The sequence below is a fragment of the Tinamus guttatus genome, unplaced genomic scaffold (assembly GCF_059628265.1).
Source record: "Tinamus guttatus ecotype Peru unplaced genomic scaffold, ASM5962826v1 Tinamus_guttatus_pri_ptg000218l, whole genome shotgun sequence".
In the NCBI taxonomy this organism is placed as follows: Eukaryota; Metazoa; Chordata; class Aves; order Tinamiformes; family Tinamidae; genus Tinamus; species Tinamus guttatus.
The window spans coordinates 4001457-4022277 of record NW_028288752.1 but is presented as its reverse complement, the minus strand read 5'-3'; the positions used below and the strand labels follow the sequence as shown (position 1 = coordinate 4022277).

General features: G+C 43.0%; 1 protein-coding gene across 1 annotated transcript in view; it reads left to right on the top strand.

The window, feature by feature from the left end:
* SLC4A11 (solute carrier family 4 member 11) overlaps nt 1–20821 on the top strand; it is an 85337-nt gene that overhangs the window by 33338 nt on the left and 31178 nt on the right. The window contains exons 4-9 of the mRNA XM_088524989.1: nt 1098–1144; nt 5355–5586; nt 6226–6288; nt 6809–6890; nt 14383–14506; nt 17749–17955. Coding sequence (XP_088381115.1) covers nt 1098–1144; nt 5355–5586; nt 6226–6288; nt 6809–6890; nt 14383–14506; nt 17749–17955 — 755 coding nt within the window. The remainder of the gene's footprint in view (nt 1–1097; nt 1145–5354; nt 5587–6225; nt 6289–6808; nt 6891–14382; nt 14507–17748; nt 17956–20821) is intronic.

Genomic DNA, 20821 nt, shown 5'->3' with positions numbered 1-20821 from the left:
TGCTGTGGGGTGAGCCTGTAAGATGGGATTGCAGCAGTTCTTACAGGTTAGATTTTGAAATACTGATATGGAGAGGAAGGGAAAACTTCCCCTGGGTATCTGTAACTGAGTTCCATCTCTGTACTTTTTCCATAGCTTGACTAGTGGGAAGGTTTCTGGCCTTTGGTGTGTTTATCCTGTGCTGTCACTGTGCTCATTTGAATGAAAACTGTTCACGTTTCCTGTATAATTTTGGTAGTGGCTGAATGCTTGTGTTTTTGGAGGGTGCGAAGATGACTTTGTGGAAGAAGGATGCACAAACTGTACTTTAGGGACAGAGATCCATACATGGTACTAAAAATCCAAAGAGAAGTCTTCTTCAATGAAGGTGATGCAGAGAGTAGCAAAACTGAGCTTTTTTAGATTATTCTTATCTTTGGAGTTATGGTGAAAGCTATCCTGAGTAAATATTAACCTGGATCCTTGGAAGTTTGACACAGGAGCTTCCTAGGTACCCTCATCCCAGCTTAAGCCCTGTAATAAATGGTACTTAATAGTCTCTAAGCTCCAGTTTTCTTTCTCAAGAGCTCTGTTGCTTTGCAGCTAGGTGTATGGGGGCAGTGTGATGAGTTGACAGGATGTTACTGTGCTCATCTTCAGGTTGCTGCATGTGATCTCTTGCAGGCTGCTCCCCTGGAAGCGCCTTGCTGCTGTTGCTGACTTGCTGAGTACCAGAATGGGCTCCACATGAGGATGACTCATGTAATTTTAGCCTCAATATATCAAGCAGCAATGCAGGGGATTAAATGATTACCTAAAGTATTAGGAGTCCTGTGAGGAGCTTCTATTCAAGAGGGGAGCAAAGAGTAAAACACAAAACCTTTTTAAAAAAGGCAAACTGCAGGACAAAAAGCTGCTCAGATAATACAAAAGGCTGCTGCTGTACTTGGTTCATGCTTCCAAACCTGGAAATGTTGTAAAAAACAAATCTCTGCTTCTCTCTAGAGATCATCTGCTGCCAAGAGAACAATCTTGCACCTTGTTCTGAGCCTTCTGGTTGATTCCTGCTGCCTGTCAGGTACCAGTGATAGTAACATTTCCTCAATTTTTCTTTCCAGTTGAGAATGAAAGTGCTGGCTGCGTGTTGCTGCACACATCAAGGAAGGTAAGTAAGAATTATTTATAATGTCTTTAGTAATTTAGAAGCAGAGAAAGGAGTCTTGAAACACTTGGAGCACTGTTGTTTTTTTATGGCCTGAACAAAAGACATTAATGCCTCTTTCCCTAAATCTGTCTTAATTTAGATTTCTAAAGCCATGTGGTGTTTGTTTTCCAAGCAATTTCTTTCTAAGTCTGATTGTTCCACTGTTTTTTGTCCCAGACAATTCCTTGACACATTAATTCATCCCTTCTTTCTGTAGCTGCCTGTGAAGGGATCCAGGCCTGCACCATAGTCTCGGGCTGCTTAGCTCGTCTCGAGCCTAAAACAAAAGCATCCCATAGACACTGCTGTGACTTGGTTTCCTGTTTATCCCAGCTAATCATATCTGTGTTAGCAAGGAGCAGCAGGAACGAACTCCGTGGATGCGCGGGCTCTTGAAAGGACTGTTGTGAAACAGCATTTAGTTTGTGCTCCCTCTTGAGACCCTAACTTGATAACGATAAGGCAGAAATGCATGAGCCCTGTATTGGTAGTGGTCCTGCAGACCCAGACCCTCAACTACATAAAATATGCAAAAACCATGCAGTGGGGGAAATGGGTACTTCATGTTAGGTCATAAAAGATCCAGTTCACTTTTTGCATGCTAACAGTCATGCTTGGGAACTGAAATCATTGTAAATAAATTGCCCTGATTAATACTAGTACCTGAGTTGCTTTGAATTTTATGCCCTAGATTTAAAGCAGCAGAGGAACTTGGTCCTTTCAAATGCAAATTCCAAATACAAATGCAGGATCTAAATCTGATAGGAAATAGATAGGAGGTGCAGCACATGTAGCTTTTCTGATTTATTTTTCTTTTCAGTTCTGTAGGATTCCTGCTTTCTTGACACTTTAATTAATGCTTAAGCATTTTAGTGTGCTGTTAAGCAAAAAATGCCAGAGAGATACCCTGCTTTAGCTGGGCATGTGAAAAGATGCTACTGCCAGTGTCTTCCAGGAAGGACAGGTGGAATTGCGTGCATTGAATATGAAGGAAACTGGACTAGAAGCATCTACAGAGGCATATGGGTTTTTCAATCAATCTGTTTCCACACTCTCTCTATAGAGCCAGTCCTGCACTGAGGACCTTTTGTTCACAGACAGTTTGAGGGGAGTTTCTACTATTTTGACTTGAGAATATCTGTGGATATTGACTTTGGAGGATGGACAGCATAGCAAGATCAGTAGGAAGAACCTTGCAGGGCAGACATGTGGGGCTGCCCCATGCAGGACATGGAACAAGGTTGTTGGAGATGGTTCAAAGTGACCAGGAAGGGGAATCACTAGATGAAACATTAGAGATGTTTCCCTTTGGGATGTTCCTTTCTCTTGTCACATGTTTATGCTTTTCGGAGATTACTGGCAGTGTAATCCATGTCTCGGGCAAATTTTAACCACTGCACTGCATTTTGTAGGTACCAGAAAGAAATCTAGAGACTGCTGTTGAGTTTTGAGCTGTTTAGTCGTCATTTCAATGAGTTTCGGAGGAGATTGCCCCAAGTGTCTGTGTTGGCTGCTAAGGTGGAGCACTCTTGTAATGTGCTTGCAGCGTCTGGAAATGCATGTGATCCAGAGCAGCAGCCCAGCAGATAACTAACCTTTTGGACCTTCATGATGAGCACTGAAATCGGTTAATTTTGTGCCGATCAAGCTTGCAACTTTTTGTAGTGGCTGGGCAGTAACTCTGCCTGTAGTGAGGGAGGATATTTAATGTTTTCTTGCCTCTGTAAGCTCAATAGCCTTGGTTCTTCCTGCTGTAACAGAAGTGTTCAGGCTTGTATTGGTGTATACTGGGCTTTGTTAAAGCTACTGTGTGGTGGCTGTCTTGGTGTGCTGTGTGTGTGTGGTTTGTGTGCGTGTGGTGTTTTTTTTTTTTTTTTTTTTTTTTTTTTTGCTAAGCATATTCGAGTATCACATATCCTGGTGTGATTTGACTATTTAGCTAAAAATATTTGTGAGGGAGCAGTCATAAATTTCTCTCCAAAACAGTGGGTGTCCTGATTGTGGAGCAGGCTCTGTTTGAGCTAGCTCCCAGGTGCTGCTTTACCAACTGATTCTTTGTGTCTCAGCTAGAGAAAAAATGTATTTATATCCTCCCCTGCTAGCAAGCTGCCTTTCAGTGTTTAATTTGCCTGTGTCATGGGCAGGAGGACCCTGTTCAAGAGTGAGGAAAGGCAACAGAGGACTGAGGCCTAAGATTTACCCAAGGCTGTGCCAGAGGTCTTTGACAAAGCTGGAGCCAAATCCTGATAAGCAGTTATTAAACATAGTTATGAAGCCACTGCTTTGTCTTTTTGATGCCTTCTTACCACAACAGTAGCTGTGAGGGCACATTCATGGCAAGCTGGCCTTCCTCATGTTCTTAACCCTCCCTATATTTCCTTGGCTACCATCTGTGCCATTCACACCACTAAATCCTCTTATTTGGCCTGTGCTGTTGGAACCCCTATCCAAAGTCAGGCTCTGAGGAGGTAACTTGCTTCAGGAAAACCACCCTGCCTTGCTTGCAGAGATGGTTGCTGATCATGCTGTGACTCCACAAGTTTCTTACAGCTCCTGCTCTAAAATGGTTGTAGATGCTTAATCTGTTCTCCTGTGGTGATAGGCTAAGTCTCCCTTGGCCACTTGGTTGCCTCCTCTAGTTGGGATTGCAATGCAACTACTTCACTGTTTCCTCTCCTAAGAACAGATGGCAACAAGGGCTTGGGGGTGGGAGCTCAAATCCTTGGGAGGCTCTTCTGTCTCCACCGTGCTCTCTGAGAAATGATTGATGCAAAGTAAAACAGTGTTAATTGCAATGGATGTGTACTGACAACTTGATAGTTGCCTTGATAATTACAGTAATTACTGAGATGTTAGCATTCTTTGCTGTGTCTAGGCTATAAATGGAAAAGGTAGTGGGGGGGGTATGTGTGAGAGGAAGGAATCTTTTTGGTTCAGGTTCTGGAGCAGTCTAGTATCATGGGAGGAATGTGTCAAGCTCCTAGTCTTGGAAGCAGGTCGGAGTTAGCTTTGGAAAAGGAGTTCGGATCTTGATCCTTACTGAGTTTAAGGGGAGCAGGGAGCTTCAATCACAGAATAGTTGAGGTTGAAAGGGATGTCTTGAGCTCCAGCAAGGTCACCTACAGCCTAGGGTCACCAGGAGCCTAAATGTATCTTTAAAATCTGGCCCTCAACACTATGAATTTGGGCTTTGCTGGTTTCTAGTGGGATGGAAGATCCATATAATGATGTCTAAATCTCATATCCACATTTAATCTCAAGCTACTGAAGGCGATGATTGTTGGTCACTTGACAGATACTTTGCTAACTGCATTCTTGGATTTCCAAGAAGCGTGAATGGGAATTACATATTTAATTCAGTTGAACTCCCCTGACAAATGCAGAAAGGAAATGAGACTAACATAGCATGGCTCTCCTGTTGTATCTCCTAGACATCTACCAGCTTTGTGACTGGGACTGCAAAGGGAACCAGTAGAGAGCTGGAAGACAAAGGCTGACACTGTCTTCTCCCATCTCCTGTTTATACCCCGACTCAAAGCTGAGTCTTCTGTGCAAAAGATGAGAACTTCCTTGGATGTGGAACAGGGGGTGGGAGAGATATAGGGATTAAAGGCTCTGAGGTAGAGAGCATTCCTCATCTCCCTCTCCAGACTTCCTAACTGGAGGAACAAGGAAAGGGAGCTCCTTGTTTGAGAAGAGCTAGCTTTGGATGCTCATGTGCATATTAGTAATGTTTCATGATGCTGAGCTCAAAGTATATTTCTTCAAAGTAACTTTTCCAGTATTATAAAAATCTTGAGTTATTTAAACCAAGAGAGACTCTTAAATGCTACCTTGAGCATTTATGGTTTTAGACCAACTTTTGTGCTTCATTCTAGGCAATGAAACTAATGTTGTTAGTTCTGCTTTCTATGTCAGGATTGAAATGGTGTTTAGGTATGTGCCTGTGATGACTAAACTAGCTTAAGCCTTGAGAATGTAGGCCTTTGGTGCAGTAATAGAATCATATAAACTCTTATTTAAAATGTCATCTGCGCTGGGAAAGTGATTCCAGAATCTCTGGCTTGCTGGTGGTAACTGGAACAAAAGGTTCTTTTCAACTACTTGGGTATTAGTTCTCTGCAATTAGGCATTGCACGAGTCTCTCTAATGTTCTGACCTCTTCATGCAGTACCTGAAGTTAAAGAATTTTGAGGAGGAAGTCAGAGCCCACCGAGACCTGGATGGGTTCTTGGCCAGAGCCAGCATCATCCTTGATGAAACTGCAACCTCCTTAGATGACGTCCTTCGAGAGATGCTGAAACATTTTGCTGAAGACCCTGATAACACAGAGCCGAGCTGCAACTTTGAGAAAATCATGAGCACTTTATTCACAGATTCAGGGACCCCTCGAGAAGGGAATGGTAATTAGCTCTTGATTCACCTTTGCCTACAGGTTGCTGTTCATCTTGCTTCCCTTGGTGGCATGTAAAACACACTACTGCATGGTCTTTGGACTGGCATGGTGCATGTCACATGAGGGGAGTGGGGGTTCTTTATGTCACTTAGGCTGGACAGTCTTATGTCACTGGGATTTTTATAGTTTAGTGGAATCTGGCCCCTAAGATGAGATGTATAGGTGTTGTCCAGAAGTGCCCAGCACTGGAGTGTTTGGCTTGTCCCTGTTAGGGTGATGCACTTGTCTGTAGACAAGTGGTTGATGCTTTTAAGCAAAGAGGCACTTGCTGGTGTCCTTTCAGAAACAGCTCCTTTGCCTTGTGATTCACTATCTGAATTCACACAGGCTGGAGAAGGTGACTGCTCTGACCACCTTCCTAATATAATTTGTTGGTGAGGGCTGAGCATTTACATTGCTTCTAGTCAGCTGCAGGTGGTGAGAGGTGCCTTTTCTTTCTCCAGAAATTCAACATTTGAGTAGCCCTAGCCAACATTGTTAGCTTAAGTGTCACCTTAAACTACAAGCAAATGTCATAGCATAGACTAAAACCCTACCCTCTAGCCCAAGATGTAAAGAAGCTTAACTAAGCCTTGTTTCTCTGTAGGCACCCATGATGTTTCAGAGCCAACAGGAATGAATAAACACACATGTACATCGCACCTCAAATGTAACTGTCACAGCCTGAGTGAATTTGTTTAACAGATATGTCAAGTCCTGAGCATGTAGTAAGCATGTTCATGCTTTGCTTACTTCTTGCTGTCTTAGAGCTTTGCATTTATCTTGTTAATTTAAGCTTTCTGCCAATAAAGGAAAAAAGAGCAGTTCCATAAGATGACTTGAGAGTAATTACAAAGAGGGAAGAGGGCAGGGAAATTGGAGGAGGAAATCTCTTCCAGTCCTGTCTCTGTGTGTGCATTGAATAATGCTAATCTAATAATCTTGTATTATGGTAGGATGAGGTTAGGCAAAACAGCTGCCTTTTCAAACTGAAAGACTGAAGGGCAGAATTCAGAAGCATCAGGTCAAGTGCTTCATCTTTCCCTGTTGTCACCCCTGCCACCCTTGCATCAATCCAGTATGCAGATAAATTAGTGCGCTTTGTATTAGCACTTGGCATCCATTTGAAAAGACTCTAGTGTTGCAGAGCACATATGCAAATTGTAATATTTTCTTTTTTCCCTCCCTAGTTCATCTCCTATCAGATACAATTCAAGGGGTCACGGCAACAGTCACAGGGGTGCAGTATCAGCAGTCCTGGCTCTGTATCATGTAAGTACTCAGCTTAAATAGAAGAATACACAGGCTGTTCCAAACTTCTTGCTGCTTTTTCAGTGGAAGAATAAGTGCTCCAGAAATCGCTGCTCTTAAGTCACGGTGGTAATGCCCTGTCTGGACATCTGTCCTTGTCTGTGGCATCTCTATTTCTATCTTGCTGCTCTCTTCTACAGATGGGGAAGCAGCACCACAGGCAGAGATGGCCACAGCCCACACAGGGCATTAGGTTACTGTAATGCTATCTAAATCTGGTGTTAACAAGTTAAGGGTGCTGGTCAGAGGAGGGGGAAAAAAAAAAAAAAACACACACACACACAAACAAAACATTCAGAGGCTGAAAATGCTGCTGAGAAATGTTAATGAGGTGGTTCTGTAAAGAACAAGGGAATTTGTGGATCGTGCTTGCTCTGGTAAGGACAGACCTTGCATTAAAAGGCTTTTTAGGCCTTTTGAAAACATCTGAAGTCTGCAGCTGGAGACTGGAGTCAGAAATTCAGGCACTAAGGATGCTTTTGATTCATTGCCAATATTGTCAAAACATGTGGAGAAAACCTTTAAGACAAAGGAGTCTGTCACCTGGGATTTATAAGGCAGGACACCTTCCCTGCCAGGTACTGTTCCACAAAAAAAAAATGGTTTGATACATTTTGAAATGATTGTGCAAGGCCAGTTTGGCTGGATAAGCCACACTGTCCCTTCCCAGCTGAGTCACTGTGCCAACCAAAAAGATAATCTGTCTGCCATCTGTCTGCTGTATGCATGTGTAGTCTCTAAGTCGAGTTGTCAAGAAATATTTTAGTAATTTCTCTGGGATTTAACATATGTTGGATAGGAGCCTCAGGGCTCTAGGAGTGTGTATGCATTAATGTAGCCTTCACAGCCAGTTTGCTAGGACAACTGTCACTATCTTTCCTTCTAGTGCTGCTCTTCCCACTCTGCTAATGGCTGGAACAAATGCAAGTTTTTCTGCCTTACAGATTTTTTTTTCCTCCCTATTGTTTCTGCTCTCTTATGAAATAGAAAGATATGATCTCTACTTAAAAGGTAATTATTGCACATCAGGGCTCTGCTCTATGGAATAAGCAACACACATAATGAGTCTGTTGTGTGTATGCTATTATCAGCTTTGTTTTTACACCTGGGATTTAGGGTACACTTTACACAAATGAGAAAATAGGTTCATATAGCAAAGTGGTCTTTGTCTGCTGGTCAAGGTAGTGTTTTTGTACAGTGTTGTCCCTTTGGATGCCATGGACAAGGTTGGGGCAATGAAACAGGCTGTGCTACTCTGGGAAGGACAGAGGGTGAGAGCTTCTCTTGGGAAAAGTCTGTTTTCCCCATCCCTCATCTATAATCATTCCATAAATTGTTCTGGAGATTTGTGGAAATGCATAGAGGTGAAAATGTGAATTTAAAATTCCTGGAGTTGAGTTTCTGAAAACTATACTGGAAGAAGCGGAGAGCCTTGGGGGTGGCAGATTGACTGGCCATCCCTTGTTCCACCCCAGCATGTCATACGGCTCTTGAGGGCTTTGGCAAAGTGCTGGCTTGGTAACAATGTGCATCTAGAGGTCATGATGCAAATGCTGTGATTACATTTGCAAAGCTTAATGGCATAAATTCAGCCTTTCTGTAAAAAATGAGGCTAAGCTTTGAATATCTGTGAGTAATAGTAGCTTCTATAACAGATGATTTGAAAAATAAGCTCACAGCCTGAAGGTGTCTTATGCAGAGTCTTCCTCATTTCTTCCTTTTGTGTCTCTGAAGAGAATAATGTGGTGGGAAAGCAATAATGAGTTATTAAATATAATTAGATAATTATTGTACTGTATTTCTGCTGTAGCTATTGTGCAACAGATTGAGAGCCATATTTTTTGACCTTACGTTGTTCTGTAAGTTAGATTGCAAAACACAGCTTCCAAAGCTCTGAAGTAAAAGGCAACTTTATTGGTGAAGGATTTAATTTTCCTATATAAGCTGGAAGAACCCTTAACTCTACTGTTACTTATCCCTGCACTTCAAATAAAGTTTAGCAAAGAATATAGGTTAGCAGTGCTGTTTTGCATGCACCTTAACTACTTACAACAATTGCATTAAGCTTAAGTATCAAGATACAATGATATTAATGAGTAAGAGGCATGGTTTTGATTGTGCTGCTTCTGCCTTGATTTTAAGGGGCAGTGTTAAAGGCAAAGATACCTTTAATCCATATAGGAAGAGTGGTGTGGAGTTTTTGTCCAGTTTTGCATAGGCTGCCTGCAGAAATGTCTCTAATGGGGAACAAATTTGTTGCCCCTTCCTACACTGGCGAGGAGACTACTCTAACACTTGCTGGTGTGGGCTGGAGTGGGGCAAAACCAGGATGAAAGTTATTCTGCTTCTGCTGGAACTGTCTCCCTCCTGAACAGTTCAGTTCTATTGACCCACTATCAATGTCAGATTTTCCATGTAGATCTGGGCCTTGTTCCCATGACAGAAAAAGGTATTGGTGGATTGAAGATCAGGGTGTGATGGCTTCTGACCCAATACTCTGTCAGGTTCAGGTTAACTTACTTAGCTTGTGGAAGGAGCTTAGGATGGCATGTTGCTACCCCTCCCAGATGCAGTAACTTCAGCAGATACAAATGGAAACTGCTGTGAATTCCTTAGGAACCAGCCCAGTTCACCATGATCAAAAGCCTGGATACTCTACATGCCTGGGTGGGAAACGATGGGGAAGAATCTTCTATGCAAGGACTCCTGGTTTTCCTCTTGCACAGCTTTTCCTTCCTTCCTAGGTGGGAAGAAGGATCCCTAATGCTAGCAATGTTAAATTAGCTGTCAAGTGGCTGCTGGTGCATATCTCCTTGATGTCCTCCTAGGAGCAACAACAGCTGTGTAGGTTATTTAGTAAATGCTGCCTGGGTTGAATGGAGTTCCTTTGGCAGTGCTATGTCAGAGCTCTGTCCTTCTCACCAGGATAGATAATACATTTTCCCCCAAAGTTAGAGAGAAGAAGGGTGGAGGGGCCAACCTGCTTCATAGCTTGTATTGAGTAGCTGAAGAGCTGTTTCTTTTGGTTGCCTTGATAAGGCACATGGATTGGCAACAGACTTGTCTTTAGTGCCTGCAGCTAATTTGCTAAAGATACTGTAAGAGGCAAAGGAGGGGAAGAAGCTTCTCTGCAAGCAAAGAGGGGAGCTCAGTAGTTCATGTACTCTGTGCTGCTCTAAAATTGTTTATTCTGTTAGACTGTCATTGCAGTGGTTCCTCTGGAGCAGTATAATGCAAAAAAAGGTAGCCTTTCAAAAACAGGAAGTGTGAGGTTTATAATGGGCATTAAGTACAACTGATGTCTGAATTTGAGTAGTAATTTCTCAGTTTTCATGGGAAATTGATCATTGTGTGGAGCACAAATACCAATGCATCTCTAAACAAAAGTAAAAGCCAGGCCTTGCTAGCATGTTCAAAGTGTCAGGACCTTGAGGTGTGTATGTTCCAAATGAGCTGTAGAAAAAAATGCTGCTATTTTAGATGTTGAATAGTTTTCAAATATAGTGTCAGTCACTGTATTCCTCTAAGTGCCCCTTATTCCCAATAGCAAGGGGATGCTGTAAGGAATTAATTGCAACCCTGTTACAAAAGCAAATATTTATTTTAGCAGAATCCTATAAACAACAGCTTCTCTCCCAAAGCTTGCAAATGTAACCTTTGATGCACTTTTTGGGCTTAAAGAATTAGAGAGGGGTGCCCGTAGCATCCTTCTTTGCCTGTCCCAGGTACTCCTAAATATCCGAGGCCCTTGCAGCTGCCCTGTTAGGGAAGGGAGTTCTCAAATTCAAGCTGTTAGTTGGGAATTTGAGTCCCCTGAGGGGAGCTGTTGGTGGGAAAGGCACTTTGGCTCAGTGCCTGGAGGAAGGAGGAGGTTTTCTCCTGTGTTGGCCTGTAGGAAACACTTTCTCCCCAGTTCCCTTAGAGATTAACTGTTAGGGAAGAGGAGGCTCTTCAGAGCTCAGCAGGATGTTTTTAGCAGCCCAAAACTAGATCCAGCTTGGGGGGATTTTACTGTACCTTGGTGAAGACTGTGCTGAGCTGTTGCTGCCCTGATGAACTGTCTTGCTGGCCAGAAGTGAATTTCTTATTTGCAAATTCTGGTTTCTGAAAGCCTTTGCTTGGAGCTGGTTCCTGGAGGAGGATTTATTTGCAGTGTGCGGGAACAAGAAGTGTCATTGTTGCTCTGCACTGGGACAGGAAAAGGCTGGCTGGCTGATTACCTCTGCTGGGCATTTTTTCTTACTGCAGGGGATAATTTGTTTTTGAATTAACTTCCTTTCTTGCCCTGTTTAAAGAGGGCTTCTGTTTCTCTTGGGTCTCCATAATTTGCCCCTTTTTATGATTTGTTTGAAAAATGTGTTATTACTCTGATAAGATCTTTGGCGTAGGCCAGATCCTCAGCATGTGGGACTCGGTGCGTTGGTGATTTTGGGGAGTTTTTACCCTCTGAATGCCCTGGTGAGCACTGCTAGACATGCAGCCTGCAAGAGGACACTGAAGTAGATAAGGTGCTATAATTGAAATGGCTTTTTAATTAATTTAGTTATTGGAGGATCAAGATAAAACTGTAGAAGATGTAACCTGACATCCCCTTAAATCATAGCCCAGCATTTCCATATGTGACTAATACTGACTGAAAATGTATTTTTTTTTTTAAGCTTTGTGGCCAAACCAAGAGAACTAAATTAGAGTAATCCAAACCAAAAGGGAACTCTGGCAAAACAGAACTTGAGTCCTAGAGTCAACTAAAAGCATCTTTCTTGTCCAGAGTTTCAGTATGGGTTTAGGTATTTAGTGGGCTTTTTAAGTGGCAATTTAATTGCTGCTTGAAGACATTTGCTGCCTTACCTAGGCCATGTTCCTTCTCCATGCTTCATTTCTCTATTCCATACAGCCGTGCCTGTATGCTTTGGAGCTGCTCTCAATGTCACTTCCTTAAGTCTGTTTTGATTCTGACCCTTGCTAAACTCTACCCATTTTATACCAATATAGGTTTAGATTACATCACTAAGTTTCAGTCTTCAGTGGCCAACACCGTCCAGTGAGAATGCTGGCTGTCAAACTCTATTCTGAAGAATGAATGGATGGCTTGATTATACCTCTATAAAATAGATTTTTTTTCCCCAAATAACAGCTATATTGCCATAGGACTTCGCATACTGTAGCAAGGGGAGAAGGGCTCCTGTGTGCTGGTGTCAACACAAGTACAAGCTTCTGTTTGCTGCATGCCCTGGGGTCCTTTGCCACTTCCAGCGCCAGGGCATGTGCTAATATGGCCAATTCTTGCCCTGTAATAATCCTTGTCTGACTGCACTTTGCAAGAAGCTCTATTGAATTGCTGGGTCAGATGCTGCAGGCCCTATCTTTTTACAGGGCAGGTAATGTGTTTAGTGCTTTGCTGGACATATTCAGTATCTGGTTCTGGCTATCTCTAGAATAGGAGTGATGCTCTAAGTGACTAGAAATCCCTCCTTTTCAGAGCAGATAACTTGATCAGCAAGCTTAGAAGCTAAGGAATGAACATGCTGACTTGAGATAAAAACAGCAGAATACAAATGGATCTATTTCCTCATGCTGCATTAACTACTGCCTGCCTTGTTTGTGCAATTTATTCTTTATCTTGTCTTCATGTGTCTTCATGAAAGACATTGGTCAACTTTGTGCTTCTGTTGGTTTAAAATCTAGAGTTAATGCATCTGCCCTATCAGTTTGCTTAGCTGTAGCACCAGGTGACTTGCAAGCTGCCCAGCCATAGCAGAACTGCTACCAAGAGGCTCTGAGAGGGGCTGTTGACTCTGCTTATTTCATCTCATGTGGCAGAAGGACAATGACTCTTGCAGGTCCCAAACTATGTTGGGTGTTGATAGTAGTCTCCAAACTGTAGGTGTTTTTGAGATTAGAGAAGATGTGGGCTTTGTATTTTTCAATCAGATTTATTTCCAGCTTAAGGATTTGCCTTTTTTTCTGTATTCTCTTCCCAGGCTTATTTCTGTAGGAGGGGGGAGAAAAGGCCAAAAAGCCATGATAGAGAGGAGTTAGGAAATCTATGAAATAATGTCCTCTTCCTGATGTTTTATTGGCATACTATAAGCTCATTTGGAAGTTCCCCTTTCCAAGAAGTGCCTCTAATTTGTATGAATCAAATGACTTACTGATTATCCATTGATAAGAAACTGTAGAAAAAAAACAACAAAAAAACTTGGAAGGGGTGATTTTATATGTGAGTTTTGGAGAACTATGAATATCTCATGCTTCAATGTCCTGTGCTCCTGAAGTACATCTCTAGCTAAAGAGCTTTGGGGAGCCATTGCTGGAATGGCCTTCAGGGCACGTGCGCTTGAGAATGTTGGAAGGAAAGACAGGCCATAATTTTGAAGAAGAAATTGAGTGACTTATGGACTGTGATAGGTGTTTGGGTGAAAAGGAAATGAACAAATAGTTTAAATGATTTTTTTTAACCACCAAATAAAGTCTGAGGTGGGGGGAATGGACACTTCTGTATCTCTTGAATATGACTGTGCAAAACCCATGCATCTGTCTCACCAGTGACTTGAACAACTTTGAAGTGCAAGGAGGTTTTTATGGGAATGAAAAGGCTGCTGCCCAGGCTGGCATTAACCTCCTGCTCCTGCCATGGCACTCGGCAACTGCACCAAGTTGCTTTGCTGCTTTTCCTGAGTTTCTAGCAGGAAAAAATGATGGTTCCTTGATCACAGCTTTAAATATTGCAGAGTGTATTGATCTCTCACAACCTCCAAATGTGGTCTTAGTGACCAGTTGCTTGATACTGGTCTTGGTTATAGGAGTACTGCTTAATCAAATGTCCTTTCCATGCCTGGCCCAGTTGCCTGGATTGCAGCTCAGCCCTGGCTCCTGAGCAGCACTTGAGTCTGCTCCAGCCCCCCAGGGCTTATGCATGAAGGTCAGCTTGGTATCTGTAGTGTGTCTGTAAGGGAAAGGGGAAAACAGCTGAGAGCAAAAAGGGAAAATTATTGCAACAGATATGATAGATCTGCCCAAGCACAAGGAGGAATGGAGATGTGTTGGTTTGGTACCTTGCCTTGTCTCTTCCTGTTTGATTTCCTCTCACCTCCCAGAGTGCTTTTGGAGGTGTGAAGTGCCTAACATTTTGGGTCTAAGAGGATGCATATGCTTCTGTAGCACTGCAAATACAAGTCATGTTCTTGCCTTTTTGTTAAAAAGCAGATGGGGAGGAGCGAGAATGAGCCTTTTAACCTTGGAAGCTATATCACACAAATGCATGGAGGTCAAGTTCTGCAAAAGTGTTAATTGGGCTGGGAGTAATTTGAAGTCATTGGTAAAGACCTAAGTGAGCCTGTCCACAACTGTCTTGCATTCTCATCACTGAAATGTCTCTTGGTAGACTTTGCCTACCAGAATAGAGCAGTGTTTCATCATGCCTAAGAGATAATCGTGCTGTTTCCCTCAACAGTTGCACTATAAAGTCCCTTCAGCGACGTCACGTTTGCATCAGCCGCCTGGAGAGGCCTCAGAATTGGGGTGAAAGTTCCTGCGAAGTTAGATTTGTGATACTAGTCCTGGCTCCTCCTAAAATGGTGAGTATTGCTCTTTTACTCTGGTGCTTGAGAGGATTCTCCTAGGGATTGCTTTTCTTTGACTTTTCTCCTTAGGTTAATGATAACCCGCTTTGCTTACATGTGCGGATGTGACGAAGTTTGAAACCTTTCCAGAACTTCTCAAAATTGCTTTGTAATTGTGTATGAGGGATATATTTTCATCAACTTTTTCGTTGTCCCATACTGTAGAAAGGCCTGTATCCTGCCATGGTGGGGAATGCTGCAAGCCAAGTGTCTGTAGTCTTCCTATGCTCAATTCTTGCTGTTTCCACAATCTGTGGTTACTACAAGTAGCAATCCACAGGTAATTTTGAACTTCTCCAGCTTTATTGGCCTTTTTTTTCGAGGTGCTGTTCCTGGCTAGTTGAAGCACTTCTGGCAAAAGGGCTCTCTTAAGTCTGCAACTGATGCTCTACATTGAAGTTCTGGGTTTTTGTTTGTTTTTTAACAGCAAAGACTCTCTTTACTAGACTCTGTGTTACAGTGCAGATGCAGTTGTACATGCAGCAATTTTGCTAATAGAGATGCAGTTGTGAGTTGTGCTGTGATATGGGTGAGGCTAGTTGGGAGCCAGGATTCTTGTAAATTTAAACTGTGCCAAGGTCCTTGTGGCTACGTCTTTATGGCTGTTGCCACCTTAAACAACAAGGTTAAAGCTTGCTCAGGTGTACTTAGTCATTGTGTGTACTGGCAATGCCAACAAATTACTTGGTAGCACGCTCATTTATTGTATTCTCATAGGGCACATTAAGAGCAGTTGGGGATTGTTTTCTACTTTCTAAAAAGCCCTGGGACATGGACTTGATCAACTCGTGTGTGTCCTGTCCTACTGTCTCATGGCTGAGGAGATCAAAGCTCAAGGCCTTGTCATGCTCGAGCTGTCTGAGTAAGCTCTTAGGCTGCTCTGCTGCTGGGAGGTGCTGGGGAGGTCGGAGACCTTGTCTGAAATGTGAGAGATCCGGATTGAATTTCCTGCTTCTTGATGCTATCTGTGTGACCCTGGGACCTCCTAGTCTCGTCTGTCTGTCTTCCTCCCTCTACCACCACCCTTGTTGAAATGGAAATACTGATGTTTCCTTATTTCCCAGCATTTTTTGGCAGATCTTTCCAGAGTGGTTCAATGCTCTTGGCATAGATCTTAAACTCTACAGGCTGAAAACATATTCATGTCCCCATGAAATGCACAAGCAAACCACTGAACAGGCCTGCAGTTGTGTTGATCTCTCTCTCATCATAGGGCACTTAGCTTATCTCCAGCCAGCTCTGTGCAAAGCACCCAACAAACAGCTCTGCATCCGCTTGTATCCTGAAAGTCTGCAACTTTAATGGACATCATCAAATTAAGGAAAGGGAGCGGAGGCCAAGCAGAGCTGCAGTTGCCAATATGCTTTACTTTAAATGAGTTGATCTAGCCAGCTTGAAGTACGCATTTCTGGTACAGCCGTTAAAATAATTAACCTGCTGACAGTAACAGATTAAATGAGCTTTGCTTGGAGGGGGTGAAAAAGGCCTGGGAAATGGGCATCTGTTGTGCAAAGGAATACAGTTCTTCAGTCTTTAACATAGGGAATGGAAAGAGACTTGAACAGTTTGGAGGAGGAGCACAGATCTTACAAACATTCCTCTCCCTGGGAAAGATGAGTTAGAGTGGGAGAGCAGAGAGTAAACAGTATTGGGCAACTCAAAGTAACTCTTTGCTGTGTTCAACCCAAGGAGACTGCCTCTCAGAGGTGAAATAAGAAGCCTTCATCCTTTTCCCTGCTGTGACAAACCCAGGCTGGTTTAATCTGGAAGGATCAAGCTCAAAAGCCTTCATAGCCCCCAAACCCAGACCTTCTGTGGAAGCTAAATTCAAAGGAACTCTAGTGAGCACATCTGTAGTGACATTAGCTACAAGAGAGGGTGAATGTGAGGAGGAGGCAAGTGGTGAGCAATCAGTGTTGAAAGGATGACTGAGACTAGAGTGGTGTGCCCCACGTGTTCATGTCTCCTCATCAAATGACACTGAATTAATTTGGTTGTGTTCCTGAAGAGATGGCTCATCTGCTTTGTTGTGAATCATGAGAATTAATTCAGATCAATAACGCACACTACTACTCTACACAGTAATGCTAGGAGTTTGGAGGCCCTCCAAAGGAGGATGGCTGTTTGGGTGTCTCCAGTAGTGGCTGTAGAGAGGGAGCTGAGTGTAGCAGAAGATGCTTAAAATTAGCATCAGAAGCAGCTCTTAGCCTTGGCTCTGACAGCATGTAGCTTGGAAGCTGCCTTGGCAGGTATCTTTCTAGCCTGACCAAAGTGATGCAGTAAGTTGAGCAGGTTGGGATTTATAGATATCTCCATCCCTGCACAAAATGGCCAAGTCCATGCCTCTGTCCCTTAGTGCTGCCTTATATCTCATTTACAGTGTGTTTGAAGTAATGGGAAAGTGTTTTTGATAGTGTTTAAGCTGCACCCTCAAATATCAAGCCTGTAGCTCACAGACATGTTAGTCAGTGAATAGGCACTTTTTTCATGCTCTTAAGTCTCCTGCCCCTTCTAGGCATTTGTTGGAGAAGCATACAAGTAGCACTGTATTTCAAGTTCAGCTGCTTATTTTCTCTGCTTTTTCCTTGCGCCTTCCCTGGTACTTTAGCTGAGAGCTCTAAATCTCTACTTCTACTGGAGTTGCCCCAGGGAAACCGACCAAATTGGGTTTTAATGCCCAGAAAATATAAAGATGATGAAGCAGATGTATACAATAATCCTTGTCTACTGGAAAACACAGCTAGACACCTTCACCTGCAGGAGTCTTGACTATCCCAGTAGCAGGAAAGCATGAGAGACCATATGATAGCAAGAATCTTTATCTATTTAGTCTTAGCCTTGAAGGACTAGAGGGATAAAGTATATGTATGCTCAGCACGATTCGGTTTGGGCTTTCGTCCTGGTAAGCTGGCAGAGAAACAGATCCATGTTTCTGCTGAAACATCAGCATGTGCACAGAGCTCCTGCTGTGGTTGGCATGTGCAAGTCTGGAACAACCTCCACATGTGTTATTCCCAATGGGGAATCCCTGGAGGTCCTAAAAGTAAGTTAGCAGAATGACTTTTTCTTCAGACAGTGGTGCTGGAAGGGCCAAACCAGTGGCTTTCTTCTGGTAACACAAGAAGAATGTTGGGAGCGGGGAGGGAAAAAAGGATTAATTTGTTTTTCATCTTTCTTTCCCTACTGCATCCTCACAGAAAAGTACCAAAACTGCCACAGAGGTGGGCCGGACCTTTGCCACGATGTTTTCGGACATAACCTTTCGGCAGAAACTTCTGGAGACCAAAACTGAAGAGGAGTTCAAGGAAGCCTTAGTGCACCAACGTCACTTGCTCACAGTGGTGAATCAGAGACCCTCAGCAGTGAGCGATGGGCATAAGCCACACAGCCCTAAGCCGCTCAAGGTAGGACTGGCCAACGTGTGTCTTTATGTTGTGGTGGTGTCCAAATGCATCAATGTGAGGGTTTAGGGTTAAGGAGAAAAGGCATTTTTGCTGCTTATCCATCATGCCCTCTTACAAGCTCCCTGTTCTGAGGTTTCTACAAACAGCTACATGTTCATGTTCAAATCCTGCCATAAATCCAAGGAAGATTCTTCCAAGGTGTGAGTGTTGATGGGATAGAATGGGACAGAATCAGTAGGGAGTTGATGGTCACAACTTTGCTTCCAGATGTTGAAGGTGGGGTTAATGAATTGCTGAGCTTTGTCAATACAAGGTATTTAATCCTTACAATCAGAAGAAGTTTCTGAAGATACTGCTGCTTGTCTTTCCTATGGTCAGATTTTTTTTAGCTTGTCCACACATAGTAATTTCACTTGCAAGTTGTCTGCCAGTACTTTGCCTGACTTCTTGCTGTTTGATCTGTAGCTCTGTACTGTGAACTGGCTTTCTACTCTGAAGTTTGAGGGAAATGCTGTAACTCCGCTTTCTTTTCTGGAATTTCCTGTGTATTGGTTACTGCACTCTTCCGTTCATAAATTCCTCCTTTAACCACGCAGCATACCTGCAAAACAAACTAGTTTGTGCTATCTCTAGCCTGCTACTCTTGTTCATGTATTACTAATCATAAAGCGTTGTCTATGGTGTGACAGCTGGTAACTTATTGCTTTTTTCTGGAGTAGAATTAAGGGTTTCAGCTGCACATCTGGAAATGAGCAAAGTCTACAATTTTCTTTTTCAATAAGGTGCCTTCCTGTATAGGTAGCAACTTGAACTCTGTGCCAGTCACCATACATGCAATCTTAAGAGCCAGTAGATTGAGGCTTGGCACAGGAACAGTCTGCGTAGAGAGGCTGTGGAGTCGTCTTCTCTTGAGATCTTCCAAACCCATCTGGATGCCACCCTGTGCCACATGTTCTAGATGTCCCTCCTGGAGCATGGAGGTTGGACTAGATGATCTCTAGAGGTCCCTTCCAACCTCAGCCATCCTGTGAGTCTTGAAATATTCTTGAAACTCAGTCATTGAGTAGTGATATCTGGACTAACTTCAGCAGTGTCACATGAGTGAATGAAGCTTAACTCTTTGTTTGAACCTCTAAGGGATGACTGGCAGTATACTAGCTCTGAGTCTTCAGGACTGCTTGGTCTCCTGCTAAAAGTACCTTTTTAAGGTCTGTATAGAGATTTCAGCTCTATGGCTCAGAATCAGAGAGCAGGTTTCTGTTAGCAATGCTGACCTGATAAGCATTGACCACAAGAAGTGGTGTTCCTAGCCTCTAGCTTGGCAAGAGGTATTGCCAGGCAGACCTTCCATTGCTGAGTCCTGTAAATAGCTGTGTCCATTTCTTTAATGCTTGTTCTTGGCAACAGCCATTCTTGGTCTTACTGACTTGATCAGTCATCGTTTTTATAACATTTTTCCCCTTCAGTTTTCTTGTCCTATGTGTTCTGATGTCTCCTAGAAGAATGTGCTTATCCTGCCCTAAGTGGGTTTGCCAGCAGAGTTCTTAAGAGCCGGTATGGAGCTATCTTTCCATCTTCTTGACAAAGTTTTGCCTGTAGGAGTGAGTTTGGCTTGGGATCATAGTTCTCCTACAAGCTGATGAGTGCAGAATAATCTCCACTAGTCCTCTCTTGGCCTGCTCTGTGTGATAGAGTGCATGAAAGGAAGCATTTAATCTGGTAGCTGACTTGTAATCACACCCTAGTTTTGTCCAATCTGTAAACACCCCAGGTTAAAATACCCTAATTTGGAGCTCCTGTATTGCACAAGTGAACTCCTGTAAAAGGAAGGGGCTCTCTGTTTTAGGTGGTGGCTGAAAGGAGTCTGTTCTTGAAGGAGCTATTTTCTGATTGCATAACTAATAAGGCTGATTGAGCCTCTTGCTCAAGTTTATGGCAAGATACTTGGAGCAATTTGTAAAATGGAAAATGGATGTTTGGTAAATTTTGAGTTGTTTTTTTATGGGTCCTCCTTTTTGCTTTCTACTCCCACCTCTATTAGTGGGAGCACAAAGTGCTAGAAGGACCTTTGAAAGAATAGGAGTTTGAAGGAGGTTGTGTTGGGTACTTGAGTGGTGGTTTCCAAAGGCTAATTAGGTTTTAGCCTGGTGGGAGGGTGTAGCTCTGGGAAAGATGCCTTCTGGAGCAAGCATCGCAGTATCAGTGTATTGCCTTGAGAGCATCACAGATGGGACCGTGAGAGGTGCCACCACTAAAGGAATGTAGACCTCAGTTTTTGGTTTCTAGAAGTCTGGGACAGGGACTTAAAATACAAGCGCATTGGCAATATGCTAACAGAAACAGAATAGGTTCAAGTAGCTGAAATATGAGATGGTGATCCTCTGCACCTAAAATTCTGATTGCTCTATCTGGGGTGTGCTGTCTCTAGTAGAGTTTTGTTTTCTGATGTGAATTTGAGGTTTTACTTTGATGTGACTCTGAACTTCCAGGCACTGCAAGACAGGTGAGTCTTGTGAGGGAAGATGAGGCTGTGTAGTCTAAATGAACACAATAGCATGAAGTCCTTCCTGAATCCCTGAGGCTTCACAGCGCACTAGCCAGGCAAAGTTGGGAAGATCTCTGTGTTGTGATGAGGTGCTTTTTTGGCAAAGATATTGAATCTGTGACATTTTTCTTTCTCTCCTGTTGCAGCCTCTAGCAGAGGTTGTGAATATTCTTTACCTAGGTCTGCAAGAAACATGAAATACTTAATGTGAGTTGGCTAGGGATAATCAAACTTGAAAGGTCCATTTTTGTGTTTTTTTGTTTATTTGTTTCTTTTTAGTAGTAGCATTTATACCCAGAGTTGAAGATAGCAAAAAAGACA